This window comes from Dioscorea cayenensis, chromosome 1 (assembly GCF_009730915.1).
Source record: "Dioscorea cayenensis subsp. rotundata cultivar TDr96_F1 chromosome 1, TDr96_F1_v2_PseudoChromosome.rev07_lg8_w22 25.fasta, whole genome shotgun sequence".
NCBI lineage: Eukaryota > Viridiplantae > Streptophyta > Magnoliopsida > Dioscoreales > Dioscoreaceae > Dioscorea > Dioscorea cayenensis.
Window position 1 is genome coordinate 29,904,046 of NC_052471.1, and position 13,189 is coordinate 29,917,234.

At 35.3% G+C, this 13,189-nt stretch overlaps 3 protein-coding genes across 5 annotated transcripts; all 3 read left to right on the plus strand.

The window, feature by feature from the left end:
• Nucleotides 1-1,397: 1,397 nt before the first annotated feature.
• Nucleotides 1,398-7,258, plus strand: LOC120264901 (glutathione gamma-glutamylcysteinyltransferase 1-like). 2 transcript variants are annotated; one of them, XM_039272802.1, is made up of 9 exons: nt 1,398-1,524; nt 2,738-2,894; nt 3,517-3,755; nt 4,685-4,848; nt 5,787-5,835; nt 6,089-6,316; nt 6,401-6,659; nt 6,810-6,913; nt 6,986-7,258. In XM_039272802.1, the coding sequence occupies exons 1-9, from the start codon at nt 1,450-1,452 to the stop codon at nt 7,064-7,066; spliced, it is 1,356 nt and encodes a 451-aa protein (XP_039128736.1). In that variant the 5' UTR covers nt 1,398-1,449; the 3' UTR covers nt 7,067-7,258. The 2 variants fall into 2 exon arrangements, with proteins under 2 accessions (XP_039128736.1, XP_039128728.1); XM_039272794.1 differs by having other exon boundaries at nt 6,401-6,913.
• An 843-nt stretch (nt 7,259-8,101) lies between these two features.
• On the plus strand, nt 8,102-10,196 carry LOC120273913 (H/ACA ribonucleoprotein complex subunit 3-like protein). Of its 2 annotated transcripts, none has more exons than XM_039280695.1 (4): nt 8,102-8,204; nt 8,325-8,404; nt 8,507-8,549; nt 9,931-10,196. In XM_039280695.1, the coding sequence occupies exons 2-4, from the start codon at nt 8,351-8,353 to the stop codon at nt 10,026-10,028; spliced, it is 195 nt and encodes a 64-aa protein (XP_039136629.1). In that variant the 5' UTR covers nt 8,102-8,204; nt 8,325-8,350; the 3' UTR covers nt 10,029-10,196. The 2 variants fall into 2 exon arrangements, with proteins under 2 accessions (XP_039136629.1, XP_039136689.1); XM_039280755.1 differs by having other exon boundaries at nt 8,133-8,197.
• A 225-nt stretch (nt 10,197-10,421) lies between these two features.
• On the plus strand, nt 10,422-12,889 carry LOC120265764 (pentatricopeptide repeat-containing protein At3g04760, chloroplastic-like). The gene is made up of 2 exons (XM_039273760.1): nt 10,422-11,388; nt 11,957-12,889. Exons 1-2 carry the CDS (start codon nt 10,459-10,461, stop codon nt 12,527-12,529), a joined length of 1,503 nt encoding a protein of 500 aa, XP_039129694.1. The 5' UTR covers nt 10,422-10,458; the 3' UTR covers nt 12,530-12,889.
• The last annotated feature ends 300 nt before the right edge of the window (nt 12,890-13,189 follow it).

Genomic DNA, 13,189 nt, shown 5'->3' on the forward strand with positions numbered 1-13,189 from the left:
CATGGACTCGGACGCTACGACTCGATCCTCTTTCGCTCTAGGACACCCAGTTGCCTTCTCGTCACAAAGTGTCGCAAACGCAGTCATGATTTTCATCCATCGACTCGCTCATTGTCCCGAGTATGGGGAATATAGCTTCCTTTATACGCCATTTTTGAAGTCGAAGCTTCCTTCCACAAATCACCCGTGTTTCTCGCTCTTCAAGAATTTGAAGTCAAAAATTCCTTTTGATTGCAAAAATTCCTAAGTGCGCTCTCGAAATGTTCAACGCCTTCAAAACATCTGTCCAATATCCAACGACAACACTTCGACTTGATCGGATGAGGAAGGAAGGCATGCCACACCCTCGAGCTCGCCATGATGTGGGAAATGCGTACCGCAGATTCTCGAATTCGCCAACACTTTAGTTTAAACGAACACGATCAATATTTAAACAGAGACACAAAAATATTTAAATGATAAACATAAATCTTAAACGTTAAAAACAAAAAGTTAAATAATAAGTTAATAAGTTAATCGGAGATAATAGTGTTTAAATGGAAACTTGATAAATGTAAACGATGGCATGTGGATAATAAACAATAATTAACTTCTACAACTATATAAATATAAACGAGAAGAAACTTACAACGAGAAGAACTCGCTTTTCGAGGGATACGATGCCACATCATCCGCTCCCCAACAACAAGATCAACAATGTAACATTTGAAGATGGAGTGCACGTGACACATGCTACTGAAGTCAACCTCGCTTTTATATGAGACATACTGCTTTTATGTCCATCGGGTGTGATAAACTTCACCCCGACACTGGAAATATCGAGACCCCATCGTCACATATTTCACCTAACACCGATTCCCAAGAAGTCGTCAGTGAACATTAGCACTGTCCCCTCCCCGTTGTATCTAAGAATAAAGCACAAAAACTCTCCATAATTTAATCCAAGAGCTAAAAATCGAATACACCAAATGAGAAGAAGAAAAAAAGAAGAAGAAGCAGTAAAGAAGAAGAAGAAGAAGAACAAGATATGAGCCTTCTAAACTTTGTTTCGAGTAAAAAGCAGCGAAGATCAAAAACTATGCATAAAAGAAAGTTATGATCGGTGCCATTTTTTTCCCACCTTTGCAAGGCAAAAAAAGGAATTTCATATCGCTGACCCACTTCAACTTACCTACAGGGGTTAAAAGGAATGTAAAATATAACTGAGACCGTCTCTAAAAGTAAAAAGTTGGAGGGTTTTTGGGAAGTTTTTGAAAAATTACGAGGGTGAATAGTAATTTTCCCTAAAAAAATATATATATTTTTTTATTTTTTTAAATTTTAAATTTTAATTATAATTTAAAATTAATTTTCAATTTTAATCCATGTTTAAAATGTGCCCGCGGAGAATCTATTAGCTTTACTTGATTCAATTCTTATCGAGATCGAGATCGAGATCGAGAGAGAGAGATGGCGGTGGCGGGCCTCTACCGGCGAATCCTCCCGTCGCCACCGGCGATTGAGTTCGCATCCTCCGAGGGAAAGGTATAACTCTCATCCGCCCTCGATTCCTGCTCTATATTTTGGATTTTTTATCATCTCGATTCTATTTTAGCTTGATTGAATTCGGTTTTGAGTATAATTTGATGGGTGTTTGATGATTTGCTTCCGTTGATGTCAATTTGTTAATTGAGTGCTATTTTATCTCGGTTCGAATTGATCATGCCTCATACACCTTTACTTTTTGGGTTTTTAGTGATGTAAAGTTTGAATTTCTTGAAAAGTTTGGAGTTTTTGATGTCTAGTTTGTGCTTGAACTAATAATTTGATGGGATTCTTGCATTGCCATGCCTTAGGTTATCATTTAATGCTATATGATGGATTTTTTTTTGGTTATGAGTGTTGCAAAGCTTAAATTACTTGAAACCATTGACAATTAGTTTATAGTTTGGTGTACTTGATGTCTACTCTGAACTTGAACTAATAATTTGATGACATCTTAGCTTATATGAAATACATTGAGTGCTCTCTCTCCAGTGAAGAAATTATTTTTATTGTTTCAAATGCCGTTGTTTATGTGTTTATTGGTTTGTGATTATGAAGTGTCTTCGAGCTACTATATGGCTGAATCACTCAACAAGAAACAAACCATGTAGAAATTAAGAAGATCTTCTCTACTATGGAACAGAATTAGTTCATTTCATTGAAATCAATATCCTTAAAGAAGTGGATAATGAACCCAAAATCATTAACAGTCACCCAAAATAAGGAGTTTCCCAGTAGTAATTCATACCAAGATCCAGATAAAATCTATTACAGCATCCAAACAGCTACAATAAAAGGAAATATAATACTAAGTAAAATAACCAGAAACCAGAAGATGATTTCCAGCCCAAATTTCTTTTCTGGGTACCACCAGAGCAGACCTTTTCAAGCTTCTTCTTTCTTAACCCCCTTTCTCCTCTTCATCTTCTCTCTTACAGCCTTTACCAGCCTGGCAAGAGGAAGTCGTGATAGCGCATGTTGCCCCCACCCCACCCCCCACATTTCCCTCCATTATAGACTTATCCTCCTTTGTACCCAACCTCACATGCTTCTCACGCAACCTGGAATCTGTTAAAACGGTCAGCACATGCACTGCAGCTAACACTGCCATTACATTCTCCTTGCTTTACCTGCCTTGCTTCTATTCAATTCTCACCAGGTATATTACAGATTACAGCCATGTTTTTAATTATAATGCTTGAAACTTGTGCAGCAACTCTTTGCTGAGGCCCTGCAAAGTGGAACTATGGAAGGGTTTTTTAGATTAATTTCATACTTTCAGACACAATCAGAGCCTGCATATTGTGGATTGGCTAGTCTTTCTGTTGTCCTGAATGCTCTTGCTATTGATCCAGGGAGGAAGTGGAAAGGTAATTCTTTATTCACATGTTCCTTGCAAAGTTTAAATGTCATGACCTAGTTTCTGATTTTTGATTTTAGAAATTTTGTGGTGAACTATACTTATTGAGATAGTCTTCTTTTGATCGTTTTTGTCAACCATCACCCTATTTGGAAAATCAAAGAAATAGGAAAGAGGAGATTGTGCTGATGCTGGATCAGTAAGAAATAAGACTGAGTATTAAAATTTATTTCTTAAACTCACATCAGATGGTTTCTTACTTGAGTATGGGGCTGAACCATTGTGCTAGTGAAAATTGGGCCCTGTCATATTGTTTTGGCTTGAAATGCATCTGAAGTGAGTGATAAATTCTTGTGTGATTCCTGATCAAGTTTGACTACAAATAAGACTTTGGATGTGCTTTCGGTCTTGTAACTTGAGTTTTTCAATACATGAGAATAGCATGCACACTCATGGAATTATATCAGATATGTAACTTTTTAGAAATTTTAGGCAAATTCTAATATTTTGTGGCAATTGCTGTTTGGTTACTTCCTTACAATAAAAACAATATTTAAAAGTTTCTTAGCTCAATCTGTTTATTGTTAAAACATTGAAAGCTATTGTCTTCTCTTATGCAATCAATTTTCCAGGTCCTTGGAGATGGTTTGATGAGTCCATGTTGGACTGCTGTGAGCCATTGGAGAGAGTCAAAGCTGAAGGCATTACATTTGGGAAAGTTGCATGCTTGGCTCATTGTGCAGGTGCTAAAGTTGAGGCTTTTCACACAACTCAAAGCAACATTGATGACTTCCGTAGTCACATTAAGAAATGTGCAACCTCTGAGGATTGTCATCTGATTGCATCATACCATCGGAAGCCTTTCAAACAGGTTCTCAGTCTGACTATTCGTTTAATTTATCTACAATCAAGATCATATGTCACTAGCTATTTTTTAACTGTTAAAATGCAATTCATTGCTTGTCTAAGACTAGTATGTTAATGTAAGTTTCTCATGGAAGATGAGACCTTGCATGGAAGTTGTGACTTTGTGTATAATTTTTTAAATGTATGATGCCTGCTTTATGTATAATTTTAAACGTTTAAGCTCCATTTCTTTCATGTTTCTCTCTGGTTTATGCTAGTACACCAAAAGCTGTCTTCTCTATGATTTTATTTATAATTTTTAAATGTATGATGCCTGCTTTATGCCTTTTGCTTCCCTTTTATGAGTCACGTCCCTCTTTTATTAGCTATCCTAGAACAATATGATAAGAATGATTGGCTTATATAGGGACATATTTGAACAGATAGAATATTTATATCAGAATGAAAAAAATGCATTAAACACAGGGTAAATCACTTACCAGTCTCTGAATATTTTCATTATGACCGATTAGTCACTCCCTGTCTTTTTTAATTTGCCAAGCAGCCCCTCCATTTTGGTCGATGTATTATTTTTAGTCACAATTTTTTGAAATCTCATGATTACCCTCATCTGTTTGTAGAGAATGATCTCACCAGGTCCCATCAAATGCTAGAACTGTCATGCACAAATCAATTTGAATGAAAACCGTTAATAAAAAAAAGGAGGAATTTTTTTTTTTTTTTTGGATTTTGCAAACACCATTATCTATTGAAGTTGAAAACATCCAAGGAACTATTGTTGCTGATTTTGAAATTAAGTAAATTAGTGTCTTGAGGAATTTTTAAAATCAAATAACAAGATCTTATTTTGTATCAGGACATTGTACACCAAGAGTATATCACTTTTATTTATTGGGGACAACCAAGTGACTGATTATTCTTTTTTCATTGCAGACAGGAACTGGCCATTTTTCACCAATTGGTGGTTATCATGCTGGAAGAGACATGGCACTTATTTTGGATGTTGCTCGCTTCAAATATCCTCCCCACTGGGTTCCAGTTTCACTTCTTTGGGAAGCCATGGATACTGTTGATGGAGCAACCGGACAACCCAGAGGGTATACTTCATTTTTTATTTTAATATGAGATGATAAAGACCACACGATAGTTTCATGAATTGTTATTAAAAAGGCAAAATTTAAAAATTTATTTTCACTAGCGTTGAAGAATTTGTCCTGTGTTCCTTTTATTTGAGTATTATAATTAGTGTCTTAATATCACCAGGAAAACAAAGATTGATTATATATACATTTGACTGAAAGATCAAACATAGAACTAGAAACTAAATTCTATTGTCCACAGGTGAATAGCATAAACTTTATTAAGGATATATTATTGAGAGGATTAGAAAGAATTTTAGGATGGGATGTGAAGTGCAGTTGTCTGGACTTTCCACGCAAGTGGGTTCCAATAGCCATTCAAAATTCACTGCCCAGTATTCTGCATCCTTACTTGGATGAGGCTGGAAGCCTGGAATACAGTGTTTAGTTAGTTTCAGTATTGTTGGTCTACTGAACACATATTGCCTATGGAACTCTAAAGGAAATCAGTGCGTGAAAGATTATATGTTTTGTTGTAACTCTTTTATTGCACCTATAGCACAAATGCTGTTGGAAGGTGTGTGCCATTTTTGGTTTCAATAGAAGTATATGATGTATCCAATGATGACTCTGATGCCTTTGAGTTGACCACTATCTTTTCTTATTTTTTGCCTTGGAATGCCATCATGTGTCTAATTTTGTGAATTTATTTTCTCTATAATATGAAAATACTTGCAATGAGACTTGGGTTTCAAAGACCAAGAAGCGGGATTTGAATATCACCTTCTCCTTCTATGCTTAGTTTCGCCTGCTCTTTGTTCTCTTGAACGATACTCCAACTTGTTTGGGATCTGCTGCGCAATGTGGGGCTGCGTAAATTCTTGCTGTATTCAATCTAGGGGATTTCTCTGTCCTGTTAGTTTTGTCTGATTACTTCTGTTTCTGCTATTTGCCAGATTCATGCTTATTTCAAGGCTCCAAGCACCACCCTTGCTGTACACACTGGTAATCATCTCTGTTTTATCCACACGCTTGGGTTTGGAATACAGTGGAATTAGTTAAGCATAAATTACATACATGCAATTCAATTTATCAATCATTCTTCTCTTGAATAAATATCCTTGTACAGAAGAATCAGATTCATGGGATCAGATGATCCTGTCATCAAATTTCAGAAAGGGACAGCTGGATGCTGCATCAAGTTATTTGTGTTTCTGAACATTCTTCACAGTAATTTGATTTTACAAACATTCTGCAGAGCTGTAAACATGAAAGCTGGGCCAGCACAGCCAAGTTTTTGACCGTAGATGTTCCTATCTTACTGAAATCAGATGATCTGAAGACTGTTCCTGAAGTTCTTTCTGTGATATTTCAATCTCTACCTGCACATGCTGGAGATTTCATCAAGTGGATCGCAGAAGTTAGAAGGCAAGATGAAGATGGATCAAGTTTAAGCAATGAGGAGAAAGCAAGAATTGCTGCTAAGGTTTCCTGCCAATTTTTAAGTCAAGCTCTACCTTTGTTTTCATATTTTGAATCACATGTACATTTTTTTTTTCTGAACTTTTAGGAAGAGGTCCTTAAACAAGTTCATGAGACAAAACTATTCAATTATGTGACAGACTGGTTATCTTCAGCAAGGTTACAGTTTGAAAACTTGCCAACTTTCGTCGATAAAGATTCATTAACCGAGATTGCAGCCAATGTCTGTTGCCAAGGTGCTGAGATATTAACCGGGTGTCACAGAGCAAAAGCTGGGTTTTACTGTAAGAAAACATGTGTGACATGCTTGAAATCAAACGGAGATAATACGACGGCTATTATCTCAGGTACAGTCATATCAGGTCACAACGAGCAAGGTGTCGATGTTCTGCTTCCTTCATCTCCAAAAAAAAAAACTGGTCAATGCACTTCATGTCCAGCTAATGTTATTGTAACACATCCAGCAAGCAATGATATTCTGACTGTTCTATTGTTAGCCTTACCACCTCAAACTTGGACTGGACTGAAGGATCAGAAACTTTCATCTGAAATCCAAGCTATTGTCTCAGATGAGAATCTTCTGGTTGTTCTTCGAGAAGAGGTAAGCGAATTGGTGTCGAACTTTTTGTTTGTTTATTTTATGTTTGATTTTATGTTCTTCAATCTCCCGCAGGTTGTTCTTTTGAGGCGACAACTTCATTTCTTGAAGGGATGTAAAGATAATGAGGTTGAGAATGTTTGTCAAATGCCTTGAATTCCTCTTTATATTGATTGAATAAAGAACTCAAAAGAACACAACAGATGAGTATGATGAATACAAAACAAAAGTTGAGTTTAAAGTTAAAAAGAGTTTCAAACTACTTGTATTATATTTGTATAACCCTTAGACAGGGAGTGTGAACAATCTGAAATATTTAAAAGAATATGCTAATTTTATTACTTATTATTTATTTATTTATTTTTATCATTAATTTTTGTTTCACATGTTCATCCCTATCAATGATTATATGTTGTGATGCTGTGTTTTTCAATAAAATTTCCTCACAATTTGGTTATTTATTTTTATTTATGTTTTATGTGAATAAATAACTTTGAAGATTGTATCATTCGAATTTTTATCTCCAAGTTGTTAGATTTAAATTTAATTGATGCCAATTTTAATAAATATTTTAAAAGTAAAATTAAACATTCATGATTGATAATATATGTTTGGATGAAATGACTTTTGATGTTTTTAATTTAGGATGATATTATCTTTTTTATTTTTATTTTTAGTTTATATTAATAATAAATCATGAGTTTTTTTTAATTGAAAATGGAAACTGCCCTCAAATTATATATTGAAGAACATCTTCTCCTTTTACATTGTATTATGATGATGTGGTGGTGTAACTTACCATTAATCATCTTAATTAATTGCTAACATAGCCCAATAAACTTTCATTTAGTTGCTGATATAGTTTAATATTTATAACTGTTTTAATTCAAATAATTTGACAAGTTAAAAAATATTTTGCCCTCGCTTTTCTTCCGTAGGTTTCAATCTTGGAACTCCTACGAAATGAGAACGTTACCCAAAGGATCAGATACTAATAAGCCAAGCAACCATTGATAAAGAGTTTTTATTCCATAGGTGTTGAATTGTAATAACTTAAATAAAATTGAAGTAGGACGTGACAAATAATTTTTTTATTTTGCGGGGTTGGCAAGTAAAAAAATCTCATATAATATATACTCCTTATATACCAGATCCAAGGTTATCGGACCGCGGATGCGCATGTGGTTACCAAACCCGGATCCGAGACCCGTTTCCAGTTCAAATCCGAATCCATTAATACATAAACCCTAAAAACCCTAGTTTGACCGACGCGCGATCAGGAGGAAGGTTCATTGTTCGTTCTTCTCTTTATTTCTTAATTTTTCCCAAGTTTTGATCTTTCTTGGTCCTGTTCTAATCCTTTCTCAGTGATTTTTTTTTGAAGTTTTTCTCTCATATTTTGCTGAATTTTCAGATCTTTTGAAGTTCCGGAAGCTCGCCATGTATCTCCAGTTTTACATCAATGAGAACGGCGACAAAGTTTATACTACCAAGGTGGTTGCTTTTCTTTCTTTCTTTCTTTTTTTCTTGTTTTAAATCATTGAAATTGATGCATTTGAGTTCTAATCTTGCTGTTATCTTGTTCCTTTGGTGCAGAAAGAATCGCCGCTGGGGTTAGCTACCCAATCTGCTCATCCAGGTAGTGTTTTTTTTTTTTCATTGAAAAAAAAATTATATTTTTTGTATTTTGGTTTGGGAAGTTGAAAATGGTAACTTGAATGTTGCTTGATTAATGTGTTTGTGTAGACATGATGATTATTGTTGATTAATTTGACAATTAAGGTTTACTTGTTGGGAATTCATTTGTTGTGCTAGATTTATGTTTCTATGTTGATTTTTCTAAGGGATTTGGTGGATGCTCATTATATTTGGAGAAATCATGATCAATTGAAAGCATTTGAGAAGTGTTCTGTTTCTTTCATTGTTTTTTCTTGTTATTGGCTCCCTTTTTATTTATTTGATCTCATGGCCCAAATTTTTTTATTTGTAGCATTGGTTTTTGAATTTGGTCCAAATATCAATTACATTTTCACAACAAGCATTTGATGTTTGAATGGGATTACTTTAATTTGTGTTAGTTCGTCCTCTATTTTCTCTTTCACCAAAGCATATGTAGACATAGAATTGGGTCTGACCATAGGACATGCCTGGAATTTTTCTGGTATACCACTGACACAAGGATTTTCATTCCTTGTCTATTTTTCCATTTCTTCTTTCACAAATTCAGAAGTATTCTGTTTTTCTGTTTTGGCTATTCCATCAGAACCTCAATTTCTTTTACTGTTGTTTTACATTTGATCTAGTTACAATGTCAGTTGCATGTCAACAACCGGCATTGGTTATTAGTATTTGGATTGCTTAATGGCTCCTCTTGTTAAAACAAAGTTCATCCTTCAACTTCTATTTTATCAAAGCATATGAACTTTGGAGTTTCCTTCAAGTCAAATGAACCATGCTATTCTAAGAGAACTTTTGGGAAAGGTGCCCTGCAATCTTTCTACAGACCTATTTGCTTCTGCTTGATCTTTAACAGGGTTAGTAAAAATTTCAATATGTTGCATAACATAGGCCGTCATAGTAGATCCATTTGGATCCAAGCCCAAGTATATTTGAAGCAGGTTGACCTCCTTGCTTCTCTCATGGTACACAACACCCTCTAATCAACATGTTCATTGTTCAATTCATGAGTTGGGTATAGTAATAAGAATTGTGTGTGAGCTAGAATTCTAACCTTGTGTCAGCACCAGAAAAAAATCAAAGTGCTTTTAAAAGTTTGATAAGCATTTTAATTACAAGTACTTAAATAGAATTAAAGAAAGTGATTTTTCACTCTCATTAAAATGAGTGTTTCATATACTTCAATTACATGTACTTCAATAGAATTAAAGAAAGTGATTTTTTTTTTTCACACTTATTAAAATGGGTGTATGAATGTTTATCCTTTGTTTGTTCTTTTATACTTAGTTTCATATACTATAATTAGAGCATTATACTGATGAACTGCTCTCTTTGGGACACAGCTCGTTTCTCCCCGGACGACAAGTACTCCAGACAGCGAGTGCTACTGAAGAAGCGATTCGGCCTGCTTCCGACCCAGCAACCACCTCAAAAGTACTAGGATTAAGATTTCACTGCTCTTAAAACAGAATGTACAATTTTCAATGACTAGAACCATGTATTTGTAATTCCCGCTACATTCTGTTGCAAGTATTGTGGTTGTCATGAACTGGAGTCTTTGCTGATGATACATTAATTTCCATCTAGTGATTGTGCCCCTCTTGAGAAATTTTTAGGCTTTGTGATTAAATTGATGGTCTATAAATGTGCCTATAAAATTTGATATTTTTGAGTGATATATATATATATATAAGTAAAGAGCTATGTTATGAGTTACACATTTTCACAAACTATTTATTTATTTATTTTATTATTACAATATCAGCATCCAATGACCACACATTCTCCACAACATCTTATCATCAAAAACCAGACAAGCTTCATTTTCCTTCAATTTTTCACAAAATCTCATCCAAAAAAATAAAGCAAAAATGAACACCACCATCTTCCCTCCCAAACTCCCCATCCTCCCAACCACCAAAACCACCACCTTCAGATGCACCACCACCACCACCACAAAACCACCACCACCACCACCACCTTCACACTTCCATAAACTCCTAAAGAGGTCATACAAAGCCAAAAACTTCAATGAATCCCTCTACTTCCTCTCCTACTTAACCTCCAAAGGCCACCAACCAGACCTCATCCTCTCCACCAAACTCCTCACCACCTTCCTCTCTTCTGGCCAAATCTCCAAAGCTCTCAAAGTCATGCAAATTCTTGAGTCCCATGGCCATCCTGACACCTTCTCCTACAACTCCCTCCTTTCTGGCCTTCTCAAATCCAACCACTTCTCCACTGCTCTCCAATTCCTCCCTCGCATGCGCCTCCATTCTTGCCCTCCAGATATCATCACTTACAACATCCTCTTATCCCATCTTTGCAACTCCTCAAATAACAACCTCCTTCGTTTGGCCATGAATGTCTTGAACCAAATGATTGATGACCATTGCCAACCTTCAGTTGTTACATACACTATCCTCATTCAAGCTAGCATTAAGCGAGGTGGGATTGAGGAAGCATTGAAGGTTTTGAGTGAGATGTCCTCTAAAGGACTTCAACCTGATAACTATACTTGGAATGCTGTCATTAAAGGTCTTTGTAAACAAGGCTTGGTTGATTCTGCTTATGATCTTGTTTCCAAGCTTTGGCCTTGTGATCACAATTACAACACTGTTTCTCATGATCAATATCAACAACAAGTGCCTGATGTTGTTTCTTATAACATCTTGTTGCGTGCTTTCTTGGATGAGAGGAGATGGAAAGATGCCGAGAGATTGATGAATGAGATGATGATGGTTAGAGGCCGGCAACCGAATACTGTCACTTACAGTGTTCTCATCAATGCGCTCTGTCAGGTATTTTATAATATGTTTGGTTTGTATCTAACGTAGCAAAATAAGTGTTGGAGATTGCATTACTTTGTTTGCTATGTGATACGATGGATGATTCTTTATGTGCCTTAATTTTAGAAGATTTATATGAACTCTAGTATAGAATTGAAGTTGACTTGTATCCACGATCATTTTTTATTAGATGTAATTGTAAATACAGTAGATTCCAGGAATAATGTAGTTCGGACTGTAAGTTGAAAATGCCGCGATATAGGTTTTGAGGTAGTTCAAGTTCCATATGGAAAGTATTTTCTAAAGTACTTGAAAATCCAAATACACCCAAATAAAACATAGCATAAAAAAAACCATTTAAGATGCTATAATCTTAACAATCCCATGTTTGATTAGTTAGTTTGTCATGTGATTAGTATGAAACAAAGAGAATAACTACCATATAGAATGAAAGTTATTTTAGGATTTATAAGTGAAACACTTGCATCATCTAGTATCATAGCTTAATTATAAGTAACAAAAAAAAAAAAACTTGTTAGTTAATTTAGTTAACATGTGTTCGGTTTGCGTCTAACATCAGGAAGGCTTGGTAGAGAAAGCAAGAGAAGTGTTGTTTGATATGATATCGAGAGGATTGAAGCCGAACACTTACAGCTATGATCCTCTAGTTTCAGCATACTGTAAACAAGGGAAATTGGACTTGGCAATCGAATTTATGGATCATATGGTTTCAAATGGTTGTCTTCCTGATATAGTGAACTTCAACACAATTATCGCCGCTCTTTGCAAGAATGGTAACTCCGATCAAGCTCTACTAGTGCTCGAGAAGCTAAGAGAGAGTGGTTGCACACCGAATTCTAGCACATACAATGCGGTGATCGGTGGCTTATGGAATAGCGGGAAAAAGGCGAAAGCTCTTGAAATGGTATCAGAAATGCTCGAGAATGGGATCGACCCGGATGAAGTCACTTACAATGTGATAATCTCATGCTTGTGTAGAGATGGAATGGTGGATGAGGCTGCAGAGATGATGAAGGATATGGAGAGATGCGGATTAAATCCTTCGGTTATTACTTACAATGCCGTGATTCTCGGGTTCTCGAAAGCACACCGAAATGGATATGGCTATCGATGTTTTTGCCGAGATGGTTGAGAAGGGATGTAAGCCTAATGAAAATAGTTATGTGATTTTGGTTGAAGGAATTGGGTTATGCTGGGCATAGAACTGAGGCAATGGAGTTGGCAAGAGAGCTTGTGAAAAGAAATGTTGTCTCTGGTGATTCTGTTCATAGGCTCAATAGAACTTTTCCAATGCTTAATTTGTTCAGAGAAATTCCTCAATCAAAGCTCAAAGTGTGATTGATTGATTTATTTTATTCAATTGTAAAGCAAATCATCATTTGTAGATTTATTAACAAGCACTTGATTTGGTGACAATGCCGGGAATTTGATCCTTTGTTGAGATTACAATTAGGTGACAGTTTATGCGATTTTATTTTATTTTATTTTTTTTTTTGTCTAAAAAAAATTCTGTTTGTATGTAACATCTTTGTCATTATAAATGTCCACTTCTATAAGTTTTGTATGTCTCAAATTATCTATCTACATGATTAATATAAGGGACTTTACCAACTTGTTGAAATGCAGTGTCTCCATGATTGTCATTTTATTAAATTCACAATGGATGGAAAGAGAAATGGGTAAAATGGGAAAAGTAAGTTAAATGTTCATGAAATCTTTAAATTTTTTTACTTTACATTAAATGGTTCAGACAAACACTTACAAAAGGAATGGAAGAAGTATTACATGTACA